This window comes from Saccostrea cucullata, unplaced genomic scaffold (assembly GCF_032062105.1).
Source record: "Saccostrea cucullata isolate Sc308-1 unplaced genomic scaffold, CSIRO_AGI_Scuc_v1 ctg5745, whole genome shotgun sequence".
In the NCBI taxonomy this organism is placed as follows: Eukaryota; Metazoa; Mollusca; class Bivalvia; order Ostreida; family Ostreidae; genus Saccostrea; species Saccostrea cuccullata.
Window position 1 is genome coordinate 20,536 of NW_026932449.1, and position 24,430 is coordinate 44,965.

Sequence of the window (24,430 nt, forward strand, 5' to 3'; positions counted from 1 at the left end):
CAAATGGAAATCAAATGGAATATTAAATATGTATTATCGTATTTTAATACTTATTCAAAATGATGAAAATAAATGAACTTACAGTTACAAATGAATTTTTTTATTATTAATCTCTAATATTGTATTTTGAAACATGAAGTTTTCATAGTATCCTATATACCGGCAAAATTATTTGGGGGTAGGGGGGGGCATGGCCTCCTCTCCCCCCCCCCTCCATTCGTTCCTACTGCCAAAGAAACTATCAAATATTTTTGTATTCAATTATGTTCAATAGTTATTACAAATAGAATTAAATCGCATTTTTAAAAATACAATTAAAGAAATTAATATTAAAATATTTTCTTTTTGTTTTAATTTCATTATTTTCTGTGTTTTAAATAAGTAAAAACTTGAGAATACGATATAATATATATATATTTTATATTCCATTTGATTTCCATTTGGGTCCATTTGAGTTTCCATTTGGGTCCATTTGGGTCCATTTGGGTAAATCGACGCACCCAATCAATCTTGGTGATATAAGCGCTTTGTAATTTTCGTAATTTTATTTTTGAGAAATTACTCATCAATTTCGGTACAGATATTTAGTTATTTAATATATATATCGGAACAATATTGTACGTATCTTTTTTATCACTTTGTTTTTAATTTTTTTTGTTATACTGATATCCTGGTTAAACATTTCTTGATTAATTAAGTGACAAAAGGTTATGAATTATCATCATGATCATTCCACAATTTGACCACATAAAAATTCAGGTGCCTGTGATTTGACTGTGTGTACTATGGTTAAAGAAATTTATATTTGTATTTCAGTTCTTGTGAGGAAAAGATGGACTGAAAAAGTCACATACTTGAGCACAAGTATTTGGTCTCAGAAGCTATATTTGCAGAAAATTGAACTGGTATGTTTAATATGAACAATATAATTGATCATGTGCGCAGTTTTCAATCTTCCTGATCATAATATAAAAACTGAGAAAAAAAAAATATTAGCATAATTAGGTGTGATCTGTTATTGCCAAGGTATTGGTATGTTGAATGCCAAAACAACCTTTGACTGAATTTACTTACATCCATTAAAATTATGTGTTCATGGTGTGGCTGTTAGGGTGAGTGCAGATACTAATTCAGTTTTAATTCATATTGGGCTCATTTGCTTTGCATAGACTCTGACGTCACATGATGTACAATCTAATTAAAATGAGATGTTAGATCTGCTTGCATACTCGCTACACTTAACATCCAACAACATCTCATAGAGGGTCACATCAGAGGTCAAATTCAGAACATCTCTATACTTTTCCACTTCAATTTCGTCAACAAATATACCATGATTTTGCAGGCGAAGATTTGATTGGTTGATAGAATTTGACCTCTGATGTGACCCTCTATGGGATGTTGTTAGATGTTAGTGTAGCGAGTATGCAAGCAGATCTAACATCTAATTTTAATTAGATTGCATGATGTAATATGTATCTTGCATTACCATATCGAAGTGTACACAGAGCAAATATTAATCAAAAACTTACTGGTCCCTGTGTATACCCTGAACACCTTGTTTGGGACTCGTGGCGATCTTCTAAATAACATTTGATCCTTTGATGTTTACTGAACATAGTACACAGAAACTGTATTACTTTGAAAATATTGATAGTGTTTGAATTATATACCGGTATACCTTTAGTATTCGAAAGGACTATTATAATATGCATTTTTTTATTTAAATTAACCTTTAGCGCATGAAACTTTTTTTCAAATGAAATTTTGATATTAATTTTAATATGCTAAATGGTAAACCTACAGTGGAAATGTTATTAATAAAGTCCAGAAAAGCACTATGTGAAGAAAATAAATTAAATTTAAAAATAATGTTTCCAATAATGGGTCACTTACCATGCTTACATGTATATTTTCCTTTTTTAATCAGATAAGAATTTACAAGCAATCTTTTTTAGCATGTTTCATCAGTCAGGGGCATAACTTAAACAAGTTATTTTCAAAAATAACTCAAATGAGTTATTTTTTTGTCTCAATGAGTTACTTCTCTTTGCTATGACCTACTTTTTCCCAGCCTTTGTAACTCAAACACGTTATTTTTCCAAAGTAGCTTCAATAAATAAATAACTTGTTTAAGTTATTTTGTGTCATTCCTCCCTAACTTCACATCCCGTGCACCAAAGGATTTTGCTCGTGTACCAAGACAAAAACAAATGTTTGACTAAATTTAAACCTTGCTCATTGCAGGAAAAGTGTTCAAAGTCTTGGGAAACAGTCCAGTCCAATACGAAAATTCGTAATATTACTAGTTATCGTAATATAAAACTTATATTACAATTTTTTGTAATGTAGTTAAATTACGAATACGCGTAATATAGCAGATTGTAAGAGACTATATTACGAGTTTTCGTAATCCAAGACAAATTCAAGAATTGCAAGAAAATGAGTGGTGCGTAGCAAAGTATTACGTCAGTAATATATCAGATTCCACGGCTACTGATAGCAGGCGGTCAGTTTGGTCAGTTACGCCTATCAGAAAGCATGGAAATTCAAGAAGAAAGTACCGCCAGCGATGGGTGAGTTGACAATTTCTTTTATTATTCTTTTATACGAATTTTCCCAAGGATAAGACCAATTTTCCAGTAAATTTCAATATTCGCTTAAGCATGTCACACTGGTCTATATCACCCGAACTCCCTACTTTTCTTCCGAAGTCTACCCTAAAAATCACACCCTCGTCTCATAATTCAACTGTTCGTGCAATTCTTATTGAAATACAAAGAAATCAAATCTCAGTAAGAGTCGTACAAGTTATCGCCCGTGACATCCCGTATTAAACGTCATACTTTGCTACCCGCCACTCAGTTTCTTGCAATGCTTGAATTTGTCTTGGATTACGAAAACTCGTAATATAGTCTCTTACATCTGCTATATTACGCGTATTCGTAATTTAACTACATTACGAAAAATTGTAATATAAGTTTTATATTACGATAACTAGTAATATTACGCTTTCTCGTAATCTTACGTTTTTTCGTAATATTACGAATTTTCGTATTGGACTGGACTGGGAAAAGTGGGGATTTTTTTTTTTATTTTATGATGAAAATTGGACATGTACACAATGTGGATAAAACCACAAAATAAGGTGTAAATGCTGTTTATCTCCACCTCCTCACCAATTCTCCATTGGAGTCGGTGAACTCCATCTAGTATTACATAATAGAAATAGAATCCCAAAATGCAATGCAAATTGGCAGGAAACACAAAATTTCCAAGAAATAAATGTCCAAGTAGGATATAAAAATAACTTATTTAAGTTATTTTTATAAAAAAAATTGTGTGGTTAAAATAATGTAAAATAACTTATTTAAGTTATTTTTTTAATAACTTGTTTGAGTTATGCCCCTGACTGTTCATGGTAATAAAGTCTTATTTATAAGGTTTGGGTAAACCTAGATATTTTTTTTAGTGAAATGTGGTTAACACAAAGCTCAACTCTCTTTTCATTTTATTAATAGATGGGATCCTGGGGATGAAGGAATTAAGTCTAATTTGGTTGTTACAGGAGTTGTTTTTTTAATCAACACATACATTAACATCTAAAACAATCTTTGTTTTAATAGTTGAATTTATAGTGTGATAAAATAATAATTTTTTAAATGGGTAGGGGTGTTTTCAAACAGTAAAAAATAAATCAATATATAATTGAAAAAAAACTTTTTACTACTAATTTTAAAATTGTCTCAAAATCCCCAATACAGGTAAAGTTTGACACTTGGGGTATTTCACTGTGTATTAAATCGCTTCCTGTGTATAGGAATTAGGAGACAGATGTCCCTGTAGACTGCTAGCCCCCAAGGCTTTCACACCTGTGCAGAATAAGCCCCTCCCTCACCTGGAATTTACCACCCGGTAAAAAATCTCTGCCTTTAAACACCCAATTTTATGTTAACGCCCCTAAAATCTACCTGATTCAAGATCAATAATTTACGGCCTGTCAATCATTAAAAAAACAAAAGCTTCTGATTTGATTGACAGGCCAGCTACTCGTGCTACTTGATAGTCTGAGTTTGTGTCTTTTGAAAACGATTGCCTGGTCACGCGTCAAACACTTTCATGTAGCCGCCTTGTATACACGGGGGTTAAAAAAAAGAATCTTGGTAATTTTTTTTTCAAAAACAATTGAGAGCAGATAATTAAAACATGACTTCATAAAATATTTGCTTTCAATCTCAACGGCTATATTGTATTTTAGGCGATATGTCGTCCAAGATATCTGCTGTAGAATTTAGAGCAGTCCGTGCACAGAAACGCTATTTGCCGATTAAAATTGGAATATGATAAATAAGAAAAGATATATTAGCACAAACGGCATGGATAAAAAATTCCTTTATCCAATGTTTTATCAATGTATATTTGAATACAATCTACACCATGTTCCGTTGTAATTGAAATGTCAGAAACATGTGTTTCGAGATTGTAACTTTTAGTTCGAATTTCCTAACGTCTGTCAATACCCAATATTCGAAGTTAAAAAGTGAATATATAAAGCCAAAGATCAATTCTTAAAAGTATAAAAGAAATCTTGCAAACAGTAAAAATTTTTAAACACACGAACACCCGGAAATGGTGAATATTTTCGACACTATTGTTGGTCAGAACGTAGGCAAAATATATACCTGCTGCACATTGTATATATGTTCACAAAACGGATAGGTCTATGAATGGAATATTTTATTATTCTTTTAAATTTTGATAGTTACACAAGTTTAATTAAAAAAGGAATGTTTGCTTTGTAGTTTTACTCTCTGTTCTTGTCTTTAATTTTACATTTTTTTTTTAAATAGAAAAACGATATTTCTTTATAACTTTTTTTCTTCATTAAATATCGCTGAAAGTAGAAATAAATAAACTTTATATTGAAATATTTCAATTATTTCAAGCAGTTTCACTCCGATTTAGACATGAAACACGGAATGTTGACCCTGATCACCAGACACAGACTTCCTGTGTAATGCTACGTGTATATAGATTTTTGACGTCTTGGGTATTGGGGGTCTCCAGGTAAATAACAGCACTGTTACTTGGACCACTCCCCCTCCTCAGGTAACCGTACGGTAAAAAAATTGGGTCTTTAATCTACATTTTATCTGCTATATAACCATTAAAATCCAGGCAAGTTAATTTTTTTCTCAACACGTCTTGTAACCATGAGAACGTAGTTTTGGACCACATGTAGCTATGGAAAAAAATCATTTGCATCAATGTGCAAAGTCAGAATTTTCACTAGGATGGGGTCAAAATAGAAGACCAAACTTTAACATAAGAATATAATTTAAAAGAATATTTAATGTAAACGTCTCTAATTATCTTTTAAAGCCATAATTAGTCATATAAATATGGAACATCTACATGTACTAAGTAAGTTACATTCTTATTTGTTCCAGTCAGGACCCCTCCCCTGCCTCTCCTGGGTAATGGTAAAATTTGTCAGTACATTGTAATGAAATGATCTCTGCTCTTCTCTAACCAATGTGCATGCTCAGTTGAGCAATATGGCCCATGGGCCTCGAATTAAACATTTACAAATGAAATGATTCTAGAGGTACGTACATGTATAAAAATTTGATATTTATTTTATAGGGGACATGGCAGACATTGACAGACCTATTACACAGGTTGCCATAGTAACAGATCCTGCTAGATGTCCTCCAGGATTTACTCTGGTAATTATTTACAGGATTTAATCTGGTAATTATTTACAGGATTTACTCTGGTAATTATTTGTATTATCCTGGTAATTATTTATAGACATTTAAATCTGACATAAAGCCAGTTTTTAGCTGTACTGGTCAGAGACCAATATGAGTATTGCTTATGGGATAGTAAGGTAGCTGCCTGTCCGTTCTGCATGACTGTGTAAACATTTTTCAAAATGCTACTCCTCCTACAGTTCTGGTATGATTTTGGTATAAATTGGCATAAAAGCAAGCAACACTAAGATACATAATTCAGTCCAAATTTTTTTGATTTCGATGAATGGTTTTGCCTTGGTAACTAAAAATAGAAATTTCTATTGAATACGTTCAAGAGGCAACTACTTCTACTGTTTTGGTCTGATTCAAAAATAATTTGGCACACAAGTAGACTTCAATATAAAATAGATTAGTCAGTGCATCAGTTTTTGATTTCATTGAATGGTGTTGCATTGGTTACCACAAATGGAAATTTCTTTGAAGTTTTAAATGCTACTCTTCCTACAGTCTTGGTCTGATTTCAGTATAACTTGACAGACTATACTGAGATTCTTTATTTTGGTTTTTGATTTTGATCTTTCCCAGGTTACTTAAAAAAAGAAATTTTGAAAAGTGCCTTCCACCAATAGTTTTAATCTTATTGCAGTGAATCATGCCACAAAAAGTGACTAAACCAAAGACCATTATTCTATTTCTTGCTGTTGCATAGTTTCAAATGCAAGTGCTACTTTTCTTTCTTTTGTTATAAATACAAATTGGTAGAGCTACAGTCTCATCAGAAACTTCTGGTTAAAGTATTATACTATGACGTAATCATGTATTTTGAGAAATGTTCAGAGTACATTGTATTATTTTGAGAATTGAATGTAAGGTAGACAAGTTATAGATCGACCGTACCTACGATTATTTTAGATTGACCGTACCTACGATCGTAAAGAGGATGCTGATTTATGGAGAGACGGTCTCTTCGGAAGAAAAGTGGTGCGTTTCCTCTGTGTGGAGAAAATGCCACCCTCACCGGTAATTAAAGTGTTTTCTAAGTTCTAATTCTATATGAAAATTTAAATATAGAGTAAATATGCTTATTTATTCAGCATGTTTAAATTCATTGATCCTAGATCCTAAAAAAAAACAGGAATGATATGCAAATACAATTCTGATCAGTCAGGGGCATGATGGAATCAAGTTATTTTTTAAAATAACTTGTTTAGGTTACTTCACTTATTTATGACTAAACAAAGAAGTAACTCATTTGAGTTCACTCTTAAAAAGTAGAATGCCTATCAGTTTTGCCAGAAAACATCAATGTGTTGAGTTTTCTGCTGATTAAAGATGATATAAGGCTGAGAAAGTTGTAAATATATGTACTTCTTTTAATAAAATCATCAGACTTAATATCTCCTCAGCAGATAAGATGATATTTTAAAAAAAAATCAAAGGAAAAATAATGACATTTCATGAACATTTCGGGGGTCAATTACACATCTTCCGCCAATTTTGCCAACACTGAGACTAAGAACTGGGTGCGGTATGTATAACAAGGCGGCCCTGTAAAATCGGCAAAAATTAAACGCACGATAACATTTTTTTAACTGTGTCAATTTATCGTTCAGGTTCCCCTTTGTGAAAAATTGGTATCAATTTTCTTCAACTCACGTGACTTTTTGTGTATATAACGTTCAAAACCGGTCAAATATTCGGGAATCACCTATTTTGGACGTTTTGCTCCTCTTCAAGTTAATATTTCGATGTGGCCGCATCCGAGTACATATGCGAAATTTTGCTGAAAGAACAAGTATACGTTGGTTACTAATATGCAAGAGAAAAACTAACTGTACAAAAGTGCGGCCACGTCCGTTTTTAAGAAAAACTGTAGTTGAAAATATTTCGTTTTTGGATAGATGTGACTTTTCCTCCTCATTAGAATATATACTTTAAAAGAAATTAAATATTGATGTCTGAATCTGAATGTGTTATCATCTAATCTATACTTTTACAGAAATTTATTGTTTAAATCTGTATCTGAATGTTATGAAAACTACCTAAACTTTTCTTCGTAAAATTTATCAAGGGACATTGCATGGAAATCAATGACGCAATACATCAAAACATGACGTCACAATGAGCCGGCATATGTTGAATAACCAAATTCTTCAGTCTTCCCTAATAAAATAATAATATGATAAATTTTCAATCAATATATACTGTGAAAAACAGTCAAACGACATTTTATATTTATACATGTACCTCTTATTAAAACAAGCGTCTCCTTCATATTGGACATGATATTGACTTTATGTTCAAGAAGAGATTTTTTGAAAGTTTTATTGAAAATTATTATGCAGCTTTTTTAAAATATGATTTAGATTATATATTTATCATGGTGAATGTTGACATCAGTGTTTTCAAGACAGATTTAAATGAAACATGCAATTCAAAGGCGGATCCAGGGCCGTTACGTCTCCCCCCCCCCCCATCCCCATCCGCCGTTTGATTTTTAAAAATTTATTTGTATTTTGTAAAACAAGCATGTAGTAATTTTTTCTTTTGTTTCCAGCATTAAACACAAACTTATCAGTAGATCTACACGTATGGTATGAGATATTCCGAAATATTATTTTACCGCCATGGCAATGTATTCTTAAATTCCAGCAAGGTGACGATTGGTTTTCTAAATCAAAAGGGGGGGGGGCACATATTATAGCAGATGTTCGTTCCCCGGCCCCTACCACGAATTGCTCCCAACCCCCATGAGGCTTCAACGCTGCTTCAGACACCCTGCCCTCAATACAACCCCCTCCCTCGTTATTAAATTCCTGGATCCGCAACTGTAATCTATAAGGATCGAGTTTAGATAATGAAATAATATTATTTTGACAAATATTGTATTGCTACAGTTGTGAGTGTTTTCAGCAATTTCTATGTAATTTTAAAAAGAAACATAATTCGATCAACTATTTATTTGTGTCTGAATATAGATTAACAGTTTCCAGTATTAATCAACTTTTTTCTTTACACAGACAAGTGAAGGCAATTTTAACATATGTGAGTCTGCTGTATATTTAAGAAATAAAAACAAGCATAATCATGCATAATTTTTTGACAAGAGACATGCTTTTCCCCTTCCGCTACATACAATCGATATATTTAGCTCGATTAGGACTTTTTTCAGAAATTAATTAAGTCATTTATAAGACATTAAATTGCTTTTTAAAAATTATCTGTGTTAAAACGAATGTATCAGACAAAATATTGTTATGATTTGAAAAAATTTCAACCAAATTATTCATGAAATAATACATTAAATATGTCATAGGATATCAAAATTGATACATTCATTCATTCATTGAATACTGTTTAACGTCCCTCTCCAGAATGTTTCACTGATATGGAGACGTCACCATTGCCGGTGAAGGGCTGCAAATTTAGGCCTATGCTCGGCACTTCCGGCCTTTGAGCAGGGAGGGATCTTTATCGTGCAACACCAAAATTGATACAAATGACATTCATAAGGGCTGGGGAGGAGGTGAGTGGTGTCCAGTCCATATCACCGTAGTGAAAATGGTACACATCAGATCAGAATTTTAAAGATGTCAACTTCCGTCTGTGATGATTATTCGTTCCAAAAAAAATATGAAAAGTATTTTATCGTTACTACAAGAACAAATGACGTAAAACATTGCGAAGACACCAGAAAGTGAATGTTTCCAAAGGAAGTGCGACAGGATTGGAATTGAAATTATAATTGTCACTGAAATCTATCAAATATCTATAAACATATATTTACATTAGGAGGTATTGTAAAGCATAATCAATATAAAAAAATGTCTATGTTTAAGCAGTTTTTGTCTCAGTAGATGTATAGTCACGTAAATGACGTAATAAATGTCAGCTGTTTGTTAGGTATATTTTAAAAGAATTTTTTTATTTAAACAACTTTCAAGGAAAAAAACAACTGTTTTGTTAGAAAGCTAATCTCGCTTTCTAATGGTAATTCGGGAACGACAAACCTTAAACTCTGTAAAAAAAAAAATGCACGCCGTAGTGACGGTGCACACACGACACAAAATAACATTAGTTTCCGTATATTAATAACATACATGTACCTATAACTGCAAAAGTATCTCAATATGTAGCTTATAAAAAGGTTAAATATTAATAAGAGGAGGGACTTGAACTAAGTTTTGATATTTTTAGATTATTAAGTGTTTTGTCATTCTGCATTTTGATTATTTGTATTTTGCTTCATTTAAATAGAAAAATTTAGTAGAAATGGGGGGTTGGGGGGTTGGTGGTACTGATTATCAAGATGTACAATTATGACTTCCATTGAACAAGTTTATATCAAGAATTTAATTTCAAAATAGAGACAGTCCTTTCCTATTTTCTGTTGATCTCCTCTCGACTTTGACCGTTGGTCGATCGTTTACAGCCGATATCAATGCAAGTGACTGCGCATTGCTTAGAAAACAAAACGCACAGACTTCTATAGCTGAGGTGGATAAACTATGTAAATCAAACACATAACATTTCAATATGGTATAATATTTATTTCTACAAGTCTAGGAAATCTTGCCTGTTAGACAGTACTACTATATTGTACTACTAAATTATGGGATCCCTTCCCATAAATTCGTGATTTTACCTCCCGCTTGAAAATCAGGAGGGTTATAGTAATCGATATGTCCACCCGTCTGTCTGTCTGTTACGCTTTAAGGGTACCCGTCTGTTATCCGCATATCTTATACCACTGAATGAAATTCAGTGGTATAAGATATGCCACTGAATGAAATTCAATGAAACTTTCACAGAATCTTAATAACATATTGCCATCGTGCACCTTTTATTTTACTTTTTGATCCGACACATGTTTTGGGTTTCTAACGGCAAAACATAAAAGAGAGGTACTCCCAAAGCGTAACAGACGGACGGACACCCCGATCTCTATATATATACCCTCCCACTTTTCAACCCAGGGTAAAAATCTAAAATCAAAGAAAATTGAAAGAGGCGTATCATATATAACCCCGAAATAGGGAGTAATTAATATGTTCATAAAAAAGACCCAACACTTATAGCGCCGTCATTTGTTGGAATGAAAGGGAGAGTTCTGTTAATATAGCTTTTTCGTTCATTGCCAAAAAAAATTTGCCAACTTCATAAAGTATACGTTCAATTTTTTAAGTACTCACATCATTTCATCTGGATGAATAAAGTTTCGTAGACTAGCGTGTTTGGTACAATCGTTTGTCAAAAAAAATAAATATTTCTGAAAATTATTAAATTATTTCAAACTATCAACGATGTATGATGAATTGAAAGATAGTTCAAAATGGTTTACTGGAATATTTGCAGGATTAAGTAAATAGTTCTCGGTTAAAAGAATTTACAGATTTCATTTCACGTAACGTTAAAATCAGTAACGTCGTGATGACGTCGTTACGTCAAAAGTCGTAACTATCGAAGAAAATGCACCATTTTCCCAAACCTCTGGCGGAAAAACGGTAAGAGATAATTCCAAAACATGAAATGATTTTGAAAGGACACATCGTGGGCATGTTTGTTAAAAACTTCAATCAAATTTAGAGACAGGGCCGCCCCGTTATACATACCGTACCCAGTTCTTTTCTAATAATCTTTGGACATTACTGTACAATCTCTAAGTCTTACATTTTTGTGCAAAGCTGTATATTTTTGTGCAAGAGTTCTGAAGTGAGGTGGGTTGAAGATGAAATAACAGAAATAAGTTATGATTTGTGGAATTTCAATGTGCTAGATTGTAAAGATAGATTACTTCTACTGTCATGAACGCTTTCCTTCTACTTAATAACCCAAGCACAGCATGAATAAAGCTTTTCAGATACCAGTAGGTTTACAATAATGAGCAGTAAAGTATCAGTAACTGGAATAAGTTACTGAAGAAAAGCATAATCAGGGAAAGATAACCCAAAATGTTGACATTTAATAACTTAAACAAATCATTTCAAAAATAACTTGTTTCCATGATGCCCTTGACTGCTGATACTACCTTGAAGTTGATAGAGTATAAAAATGTAATCTGTAGAAGTACATCATATACATGGACATGTAGGATTAGCATATGTTGTGTGAGATCAGAGTTAATAAGTCCTCCAGTTCATCTTGGATGAGGCTTTCTGTGTCTTTAATAACAGCAAATCAAATCTCACAAAGGTGGAATTTATTGTCCTTTTATACTCTCATACATGTAAATAGCAAATGACGAATTTTCTTTGAATTTTTTGGATGTTCATTAAATTACATTTTTCAACTAAAGCAAGAATCTTAGCTTTGTAATTGCATATTCTAGAGTATTTATCTAAATCTACAGTATTTGTCAGAGTTTGATTTCTTTCTCCAGGGTAGAGATATCAGTCTGTACAGAGTTTGATTTCTTATCAAACAACATATACAGTATTTGTCAATATCAATTTCTTTCCACAGGGTAGGGATGTACTGGTGGATGTGACGGTGATTGGAGAGAGAGACGCCATACCAGCTGGATTTACATGTGTAGATTTCACCAGCGATACACGTAAGAACATTGCTACCAAAAACACTTTGTTTATTTTTAGATTAAAGAACTCCATTCTGTAATGGATAATATCTGACAGCAGACTAAAATTCATCTTCCCAAGTCAAGAGTTTCTGATCTGCTCCCCTCCACATCAACCCTTGACCGAAAAGACGAAATTTTGCAGGGTTTATTGTCACGCCATCTAGTGAGATTACACATTTTGAACTCTGCTGACCTCTGCCATCGACCAATCAGAGTAAACAAATTCAACAAAGAATTCGAGATTATATTGGAAGTAGGTAATAAATTCAATTTAACTCAAAGAAAAAAGCTGAGACAAACCTTTAACTGGGCTATTTAATGAGAAAGACGTTATCATTGGGACTAAAACTGGCATGTTTTTCTTTTTGCAATTTTGTTTCAGGTTAAATAAAACAATGATTGTGATTGGTTTATGCAAACTAGCATGAGGCCAATCAGAGAACGTATTTCTTATCCCGTCAAACTTTGTCTATTCAATCAAGGGTTTATGTGGAGCGGAGTGGATCAGAGACTCTTGATTTGGAAAGATGTCTAAAATTTTGATGGAGAAATCTTTATTAATGATCTAAAATTGGAAAGTATTTGCAGACTTCAAGCATTAGATATTAGAGAGGTTTAGCAAGCTCACTTGTACGTGTACATGTACGTGTAAACTACAAGTCAGAATTACACGTACACGTTAACATTTTTTTCTTGTTTAGTAAAGTATAACCTGTACTTGTACTTGTACGTTTTTAAATGTAATAGTGGTTTACAATTTAAAATCATCCAAAAAGCAATGATTTTAATACGTATATCACCATTTTTATGACCATATTACATAAATATATGCATGAACTTATGAGGAAAAGATTTTACAGATTTCTTATATTTTTATTCGGTCAAAGCCTGTTTCGAAAATCTAGATGTTGTGATTTTAACTCTCTATAAATTATTATTTTTCAATTACTCACGTACAATTCTTTTATCAGTTATTTGCATTAAATATTCAGGTTTTGGAAAAACGCACCCTTTTTGAAAAATAAGCAGTAGTTTAAGAATTATAAGATACAAGTTTGGACTTACGTGTACTTGGCAATCTACACGTAACCTGCGTGAAAGGATACGTGTAGAAATTCGTCATTAGCAAAAGTGATGACGTAATGCACAGATTTCTGGTGCTACACGTACACGTAGGCGTACACGTTAGTTTGCTAAACCTCTCTATTTTCCCCAAAAATGACATCATAATTAGAGATATGACTTGAAGAAAATGATGTACATGTAATTCTAAAATTTCAATAATTTTGAAAGAAAATGCTTTACTGTGGTCTATCTTTGTGTGACTTATGAAGCTTTGGTGTCTATTTTTATTTTATGTATATCTTTTAAAAGGAAAATATCTGAGCACAGATCGCACTGGCATATAATATGTAGAATGATAATAATTATGTATGTGAATATAGTACTTAAACAAGTTTACGCTCTGTGAATACTAGCTCATGCAATTTTTGGAAATTTTGGCAAAAGTTTATTAAATGTTGCAGGTGAAAAGGCTGTCAAAAAGAAGATGCTTTGTGTGCGTTATATGTCCAGTGACTTGACCAATGATGCCATATGTGAACTAATCCTTCTAAGCAAAGGAGTGAGACGCCCCCCCAATGGTTATACACTGGTGGGGTAAGAATTCAGATAATGAGCTAAGAAATTGTGATGAAAAGTTAAATAGTTCTCTTACTGTTTAGGCTGAAAAGGCCAGTGCTTGATGTACCTTGATATGTAGAGTTAGGCCAGTGCTTGATGCATCTTGATTTGTAGGGTTGCATGAAGACCTCAATGTTTGGGAAATCTGATTAACCTGAGGGAAACTCATGTAAAAGCTAGTGACCATTGAATAAAATTTTAACTTGTTCACTTCAACTTGTTCAGTTATTGTAGTTTGGCAATTAATCACAGTGATTTTAATTTCAATACATCCACAATTTTTCATTTTATGCTATCATTATTTTTAAAAATGTTTCCTTGGAATTGAAACAATTTTTAGCTCACCTGAGCTGAAAGCAAAAACGAACTATTCTGATCACAATTTCTCTGTAGTCCGTCTGTCTGTCCATCTGTAAATTTTTCACATTTTCAACTTCCTCTCCAGAACCACTGGGCCAATTTCAACTAAACTTGCAACAAATCATCCTTAGGTGAAGGGAATTTAAGTATTTACAAATAAAGGGCTATGCCCTTATTCAAGGGGAGATAATTAAGAAATAGTGAAAATTTGGTGGCATGTTTTAAAAATCTCAAGAACCACTGGGTAGGGAAAGATGAAACTAATGTGGAAGCATCCTCAGGTAGTGTAAATTCAAGTTTGATCAAATCATGCCCCCGTGGGGTAGGGTGGGTTCACAATGGATGACTAAGAAATATAATATAGGAAAAATCTTTAAAAAATCTACTTCTCAAGAACAACAAAGCCTTGATTGGACATATTTATATGGAAGCATCATCAGGTAGTGTTTATTCAACTTTGTTCAAATCATGACCCCCGGGTGTAGGGTGGGGTCACAATGGATGACCAAAGTTTTACATATGAATACGTAGGAAAAATCTTTAAAAAATCTTCTCAAAAACAACAAAGCCATGATTGGTCATATTTTTATGGAAGCCATGATTGGTCATTTTTATAAGGAAGCATCCTCAGGTATTTTTATTCAAGTTTTTTTTCAAATCATGACCCCCGGGGATAGGGTGGGTCAAAAATGATAGTTCAAACTTAAAGGGAAAAAAGCCACAGTAAGTCAAAGAAATATGTAAACATTCTTTTTAGATTCAAGTTAATTCATATCATCCCCCCTTATACCTTTTAGGGGTAGGTTGGGATCACATGTATTTAAGCTTTTCAAAACTGGATTGATTTTTGCTTTTTTTCCTAGTCACAGTGCTCAGGTGAGAGATCTGGCCCATGGGCCTCTTGTTAGTATATGTATGGTTAAACTACATGTATGTGTATTACTTGAGGAGTGTTTCCATGAAAAGTTTTAATCATGATTAACTATAGTATATTTGAACAATTGCACAATTTCTAAGATTTGTTTTAAAAAGTTCTATTTAGGATTGGAATTATGTCTGACAATAACAACGAAATGCTCTGCTTTGAGCTGAATACATGTACTTACTTGAGGAATTGAGCAATTCAAGCATATTATATCTCTTATTAATTTATACTTTTTTTAACCAGAGAGCTGAATTACATGGGTCTGTGTTATAAAATGTCCAGCTTTCGTAAACCTGGGGTTCAAATGGATGCCCACCAAGGCCAGTCCAGTGAGCCCACCTTCCACACACAGGGCTACTCTACAGCCCAATCCACATCAATGAACATGTAAGTATTTATCACTCAGACGTACTCCATGTTACCTACTGGGCTATTCCACAAGAAACTCACAATAAGTAAATAACAGGATTTTGCTATCTTACACCTAATTAAAGTACACTTATTTTTTTCTGATATTTTCAGGTCAGGTCTGGGTTCTAATTTACCCTACAACCCGACTCCTTATAAGAATGGTCCATTGGAGAGAGGGACAAGTTTTGCAGAGACAGCAAATACCCTACAAGGTACCCCATCAGTGACAGTCATTTTATTTCTTACAACTAACTTATATGTTGTATATGTTTTAAAATTTTATTTTTGATTTTCAATTAATTTGATATTTTGATTTTTTAAAAGTGTTTCTTTGATGTTAGAGATGAGTTTCATGTTTTAAAGTGCACTTGTCAACATTCTGTTCTATAGACCAGCAGGCAGTTTCAGGTTGTTAGTCACTCTCTAGTTTAACATCTGGCTGATGCATGGCCTTCATTTATATATACAACTTCTCAATGCTCAGGCTGTCTTTATTTATTGCTTTACTAAATGTTTCTTTGACCTTCAAACTGTTGTTTTGTGTACATGTATGTTTACACATTTTCTCATAAATCAAAACTTATTGAATTTACATTTTAACTAAATTGAAAGCAGTATTTCTGGCACAGTACCAGGTTATTAATCAAAAACTTTATAAATTTGCCCTAACTTTAACATGTTAACATAGTAAACATAGTAAACATGTCCTAACATAAACAAAAAATTGTCTTTGCACATTAATAATACAAAAAAATTAGTTTCTGAGATAATAATATGCATATTTTACATATATTTAATCCAAAAATGCAATCTGCTTTGATTTGGAATACATGTTGGGTTATGAAATTTTTTTTTTATGCAATTGCTTTCTATCCAGCTTGATTAGTGAGCTGGCTGTAAATTTCTGAACAGCTGGCTTGAGCTGGGGGTAAATAGCATGATGTCAATCACAATGCATAGTATCGACATCACAAAAAGCAAATAACATTGTAGCACATAGTAAATCATAGTCTGAAATACCCCATTGATTGGACCTTTTACCCTGAGTTAGAGACTACCAGATAGTCCAGTGAAGCCCACAAGGAATTGATATGGTCCTTCAGCATAAAACCCAGGTTCAGGAGTGTTCTGCTTCATTTACATTGACCGAATCTAAAAAAAAAGTTTCAAACGACAAGTAGTCACTAACAGTTTTATTTACAATTTTTTAAATAGATGTTAAAACTTTCCTGATGTCATATTTTCTTTTGTCTGTTACTTTTCAAGCTTTAAATAGTTTTGATTATGGGGATTTAGTGAAGCTTTAAAACAATACATACTTTCTGTCAATTAATATTTCTTGATGTAATATACAAAATGATTCTTTCAGCATACTAAAATCTTCAAATCAGTTAAAAAGTCAAAGTGTCTTAATTATACATTGGTATAGAGTGTACAAAGGTTGTTCGAAAAGGTCGTGGACGATGTCAATCTTCGTTACACTACTTTTCAAGAAATTTAACATAAGCACTATAAAATGTGTAAAAATATTTGTTTTGTTCATATGTGAAGCTTCATTCCATTTGATTTAACAGAAATCGATTTACTTCATTTTATGATCAACATGTTTTGTGACAGCAGAGCACACCAACGGCAATGTAACGTCAAAAATAGTGTCAAGAATTTCTCAAAAATCCTATCCCTATACATTTCACACAGTATATAATCCACTACCTACTCATTAAAAACCCTTTTCTATCACTTGACATTTAGTTTTAAACAATGTTTCTTGTTGTATAGTTTCCTTTGTCAGTGTTGTAATTATGTTCCCCAAACGAAGTTGGGGAACATATTGTTTTTACTCTGTTTCTTATTATGTTCCCCAAACGGAGTTTGGGAACATATTGTTTTTACTCGGTTTCTTATTATTATTATTATTATTATTATTATTCTTTTTTTTCTTCTTTGTTCTCCGGTACTTTTTTGTCCGCGAGTGTTCTCAGAAATTGTTCACCCAATTGAGCTAAAACCTTTTTAGGGTTAATAGGTGTGTAGTGTAGGTGTGCAACACGAAGGTTATTTTGCGCGCATACGCATGCACGTGCGTGCGCGTGAAATGAGTGAATTGACTGATATACTTAATATAGCTATTACATTTACATTTTTTGATGAAATGATTTGAAACTCATTATATAAAGATATATTAATACTATTGATAATGTGACACTGTCAAATTAGCACGAACTCACGCGCATGCACGTGCGCTTCGCTCTGATTGGCTGAAACAAAAAGCTCAATATCTTTTCTGTTTTTTGACGAAATGCTATGAAATTTAAAACATAGGCATACTTTAGGATGTACTACAATATGATATATAACAATTGTCATGTAAGCACGCGCATGCACGTGCACTGCAATCTGATTGGCTTAAACTTTAAATGGCTATAACTCTTTTGTTTTTCAACCAAACAGGATGGGATTTAGAACATAGACAGTCATAATAGACTCCAACAAGATGGTATGGTCGTCATGCACGTGCGTGCACGTGTTCTTCACTCTGATTGGCTGAAACAAAAATCTCAATATCTTTTCCGTTCTTTGACGAAATGCTACGAAATTTAAAACATTAGCATACAATAGGATGTCCTACAATATGATATATAACAATTGTCATTAAATCACACGCATGCACGTGCGCTGAAATCTGATTGGCTTAAACTTTAAATGGTTATAACTCCCTTGGTTTTCAACGAAATAGGATGGTATTTAGAATATTGATAGACATAATGGACCCCTACAAGAAGGTATAGTCATCATGCACATGCTTGTAACTTGAAATGAGTAAATTAAAAATATGCTTGAATAAGTGTATTTTTTAATACTTCTGGATTTAATGCTTTGATATTAAGTCTATTTGAATATATATACATAGTGTAGAAAAGATGATATGATCATTACCCACATGCATTCACATGAGCTCGCATGTAATGCTAAAATTTAAATATATTTCGTAGTCTTCTAGGAAAACATTGTTTAAGTCTAAATTGCACAAAGTATGTCTTATTTGATAGAGTTTAAGGAAATATGGCACCAAAAGGGAGTTGGGGAGCGTTTGGGGAACATCTGTAACGGTCCCCGTTACAATTAGCCCTAGTTATTATTAAGGTCTTCCGACTTCCTTCGGAAGACCTTATTGTTTTCCTTCTGTTTTCTATTATTATTATTATTATTATTCCACTTTTCGTAGTACAGGTCATATCTCCGCTGTGCGTGGTTCAATTTGAACGATTTTTTCAGGGATGGTGCATCATGTTAATATCTCCAGGGGTGTCCCTCACTTTTTCGAAATTTACTTCCGTTCGCGTTTTTTGGGGAAATTTGTATTTTTTAAATGGAATTTTGTCGCAAAAAATTCTCGAGAACAGTAACAGATATAAAACTGAAACTTACGGACATGATAGAAAATCGAATGTAGATGTGCTGATCGACCTTCATTTTTCGTCGTTTTGACTTCCGGTCGCAAACGGAAGTGAATTCTAAAAGTCTAATTTTTCAACTTTTTTGTTTTCCACTATTTTTCTTTGGAAATCACAGGGTTGATAGAGTATCTTTTAAGAACTCTAAATATGTTTTCAACATTTTCATGCGTGCATTTATTGCAAAGATATGACCAATCCAAACTTTGTCTCACTGTCGGGGGTTCGAATCCCGCTGGGAGCGTTGCAAATTTTTTTTCTTTGTTTCTGTCTTTTTTCAGTTGCATATGTCTTTTCTTTCTTTTTTATAATGTATGGTAGATTTTGTCGATTTTTAAAAGCTATATTTTGAGATATTTTGTGGAATAACTAATAATCACGATCTATGTTGAGAGACTGCTGTCAATGAAAGTAAACGATAAAAATACATTCTGAAATCTATTTCATGGCCTGACGGAGCAGAGATTTCTAACGAAAAGTCGGGCGGAAGACCTGCTTGTTGCCCTAGCAACAAGAACGCATCTAGTTATTAAGGTCTTCCGTTTCCAACGGAAGACCTTATTGTTTTCGTTCTGTTTCTTTTTCCCTCTTCTTTTTTTTATTATTATTCTTACAGATTTTGTGCACGCGAGTTCTCGGAAACGGCTTGATGGATTTTCAGGAAACTTTCAGATCTAATAGATATTGATCTGAACCTTATTGGAAATTTTTTATACTGAGATTGCCACTTCCGGTCGTGAGATATGGACGTTTTTCTGATTTTCAGAGGGTCTGCTTGTCCTGGTAACTCCTCCTAAATGACTCGAGATAATGAGTTGAGATTTTCAGTGCAGATAGAGGATGAATTGTAGAAGTGCCATTTTGAGACTATATCTATCCAGTGCAAAAGGCACCAAAGCTCACCTGGGTTTGAAAAAATGGCTCAAAAATATCTCACACAATTTGGCACATTTTGTTTCATATCTTCATACCTGTTCATAATTTGTTAAAATATATTGAAGATAAAATGTGCAAAATCACAAGACCTTTCATTTGCTATCAAGAAAAAGGGACTGACCCCTCAAATTTGGGGCTCAGAGGGGCCAAAAGTCTTTCATCTTTAACTCTCTAATGATCAGTATTTTGTTATACATTACTGAAGCAAAAGTATTCATCTTAACAATTTGCAACAATATATCATAAACTTTTGATCATATGTTACGTAATTAGGGGTCAGAAGGGGCCAGAATGTCAAATATTGGACGCTCTATATCTCAAAAAGGGGGAATATTTTAATAAGCAATATTGAACAAAAGATGGTCAGAATGATGATCTAAACAATATGCAAACTTCAATTTTTTGTAAAACGGCCCCGTTAAGGACTTGTAGGAGTGGCCCCTAAATTTTTCCATTTAGCACATCTCAACAACGAAAAAAAATCTCTGAATAAGTGTTGAACAAAACATCTTCAAATTCACAAGACCTTTCATTTGATATCAAGAAAATGGGGCTGACCGCTCCAATTAGGGGCTCAGAGGGGCCAAAAGTCTTTCATCTTTAACTCTCTTATGATCAGTATTTTGTTATACATTACTGAAGCAAAAGTATTCATCGTAACAATTTGCAACAATATATCATAAAATTTTGATCATATGTTACGTAATTAGGGGTCAGAAGGGGCCAGAATGTCAAATATTAGACGCTCTATATCTCAAAAAGGGGGAATATTTTGATAAGCAATATTGAACAAAATATGGTCTGAATAATATTCTTAACAATTTGCATACTTTGAATTTTTGTAGATTGGTCCCATTAAGGACTTGTAGGAGTGGCCCCTAAATATTTCCATTTAGCATATCTCAACAACAAAAAGAAATCTCTGAATAAGTGTTGAACAAAAAATCTTCAAAATCACGAGACCTTTCATTTGATATCAAGAAAATGGGGCTGACCCCTCCAATTAGGGGCTTAGAGGGGCCAAAAGTCTTTCTTCTTTAACTCTCTAATGATCAGTATTTTGTTATATATTACTGAAGCAAAAGTATTCATCTTAACAATTTGCAACAATATATCATAAAATTTTGATCATATGTTACGTAATTAGGGGTCAGAAGGGGCCAGAATGTCAAATCTTTGACGCTTTATATCTCAAAAAGAGGGAATATTTTAATAAGCAATATTGAACAAAAGATGGTCAGAATGATGATCTAAACAATATGCAAACTTCAAACTTTCGTAAAACAGCCCCGTTAAGGACTTGTAGGAATGGCCCCTAAATATTTCCATTTAGCATATCTCCATAACAAATAGAAATCTCTGAATAAGTGTTGAACAAAAAATCTTCAAAATCACGAGACCTTTAATTTGATATCAAGAAAAAGGGGCTGACCCCTCCAATTAGGGGCTTAGAGGGGCCAAAAGTCTTTCATCTTTAACTCTCTTATGATCAGTTTTTTGTTATACATTACTGAAGCAAAAGTATTCATCGTAACAATTTGCAACAATATATCATAAAATTTTGATCATATGTTATGTAATTAGGGGTCAGAGGGGGCCAGAATGTCAAATCTTTGACGCTTTATATCTCAAAAAGGGGGAATATTTTAATAAGCAATATTGAACAAAAGATGGTCAGAATGCTGATTTAAACAATATGCAAACTTCAAATTTTTGTAAAACGGCCCCGTTAAGGACTTGTAGGAGTGGCCCCTAAATATTTCCATTTAGCATATCTCCATAACAAATAGAAACCCTGAATATGTGCTGAACAAAAAATCTTCAAAAACACGAGAACTTTCATTTGATATCAAGAAAATTGGGCTGATCCCTCAAATTTGGGGCTCAGAGGGGCCAAAAGTCTTTTATCTATAACTCTCTAATGATCAATATTTTGTTATACATTACTGAAGCAAAAGTATCCATCTTAACAATTTGCAACAATTCATTATAAAATTTTTATGTATTACGTAATAAGGGTTGCAAGGGACCAAAATGCTATATTTGGTATGCTTTACGTTTCGAAAAGGGGAGCATTTTTATAAGCCATTTTGGAAAAAAAAATGTTCAGAATATCATGATAAAAATCAGAAAATTTAATGAAGGATAACTTAATGGCATTCTCTTTTAACAAATACCTCAGTCAAAATCACATCTCATCTTATCGAGTAATTCAACGGAAGACCTACTCGTTGCTCGCAACGAGATCTCATCTAGTTATGTTCCCCAAACGAAGTTTGGGAACATATTGTTTTTACATTTTCTGAATTTTTTCTTTGTTCTCCGGTACTTTTTTGTCCGCGAGTGTTCTCGTAAACTACTCATCCGATCTAGGTGAAACCTTTTTAGGGTCACTAGGTATGTTATGTAGATGTGCGGAACGAAGGTCATTTTGCGCGCACGTGCGTGCAGGTGCGCGCACGTGTAACACGTGAAATGACCAATATAATAGATTTAGCCGTAACTTTTTAAATATTGGATGAAATGCTTTGAAACTCATAATATAAGGATATAATAGTAGTATAGACATGATGACGTGGTCAAAATAGCAAGATCTCACGCGCAGCAGGTGCCCTTCGCTGCGATTGGCTGAAACTTAAAGTCTAAATATCTATTTTGTTTTCTAACAAAATCCTTTGAAATTTTGAACATAGTCTTACAATATGAAGATCTACAGCATGATATATAAGAATAATCATGAACGCACGCACATGCACGTGTGCTGCAATCTGATTGGCTAAAACTTTAAATGCCTACAACTTTCTTTGTTCTCAATAATACAGGGTGAAATTTCAAATATGAATAGATATAATGATTGCCTACATTATACTACTATCAAAAGTAAATACATGGACGTGCATGCACATGCGACCGCACACAATGTATTAAAAGACTGTATACTTGAGTGTTTGATGTTCATGCAGAATTAAGAACTTCTAAATGTCAAGACATGTAACATACTGAAGCATGCAGATCTTTTTACCCTTGACCTTGAAACTTAGGTCAAGGTCACTGGTAACCTAAATAAAATGTTGATATTAACTATTTACCAAAATCACCTTGACCTATGAACTTGAAATCGACCTGAACCTTTGTCCTTCACCCAAGGGTAAAAAGAAACATGAAGTACATGTACATGTATCTAGAAACACCTTTCAGAGTTTATTTCGGTTGACAGGTTAGAAGTTAAAGAGGTGGTGGTTTTTAATGACCTTGACCTTTCATCCAAATGTCACAATCAATCTTAAGTTCTTGGAATAAGATACAAGATTCAACTCCAACGTTAACTAGGTTAAGAATAAAAATAACCCCCCTCCCCACCCCCACCCCTCCCCACCACCCCCCCCCCCCACCCCCACCCCACACATAAATAAATCAAATTAATGGCAACGTAGAGAATCACTGTTAAACTCAAATAACACATCGGACCCACATAAAATTTCAGGAAAACTGCAGAAAAGAGCTCGAGGAAAGTGTATTAAAATATTTCATTTGAGTTTCCAAAGTATATAGAAATTATTAATTTATACAGAAAAAATTACAAATCCTGTCGTGTTTAAAATTAAAGTGCAGATGACCAAAGTTGGCATATAAGCCTTTTATAGCCTATTTATTCAGATGTCGTTAATAGCATTCGATTCTACTGATTTGAAATAATATTTTAATACCAAGCATCCTTTGTTTAATTTACCTTTGGAATTTATTTAATTTTTTTTTTTAGAATTACGCAATCCCCAGAAATAGCGATTTTCGGTATATTAAAAATCAATATACATGTACGCTCCTTCGTAGAATAATCAGATATTTGCATTCATGAAAAAAATATTAATAAGAAGGTGTTAAACAATATAGGGCACATTAGCTGACACGAATGTCTTTTTAAACATCTCTTGTAAAACCCAGAGAGTAGCCCCCTACGCATTGGAAAAAATGAATAGTTCCGGTCAAAAAACCTTTATATATTTATTTACAAAGTATATAAAATTTACCAGGCACAGGTATCAGAGTTGTCAAAATGGCCTGAGAGGAAATATTAAAAAAAATTCTGAACAGAAAGGAAAATCCCTTTTCCATGTATGGAACTACTATTGAATATAACCAACCCCGAGCCCGATCTTAAAAACACGGTAGTAGAAAATTAGAATTTTGCTGTTTTATTAATTTTTTTGCTTTTAACTTCTTTTCTTGAAGCCAAATGATATGAAAACACTCAAGAAGGTGAAAAGACTTCATATTGTTATCTGAATTAAAATCAAAATTGTAATCTGAACAATTAGTCTCCTTA

At 33.1% G+C, this 24,430-nt stretch overlaps 1 protein-coding gene across 1 annotated transcript; it reads left to right on the forward strand.

Moving 5' to 3' along the window:
* Positions 1–756: 756 nt before the first annotated feature.
* LOC134235160 (multivesicular body subunit 12B-like) lies at positions 757–15,977 on the forward strand (the record flags this gene model as incomplete). Its single annotated transcript, XM_062717257.1, has 7 exons — positions 757–905; positions 5,647–5,729; positions 6,672–6,779; positions 12,222–12,312; positions 13,863–13,995; positions 15,548–15,691; positions 15,827–15,977. Coding segments are annotated over exons 2-7 (705 nt in total), but the record flags the coding sequence as incomplete, so codon positions are not given.
* Between the last annotated feature and the right edge of the window lie 8,453 nt (positions 15,978–24,430).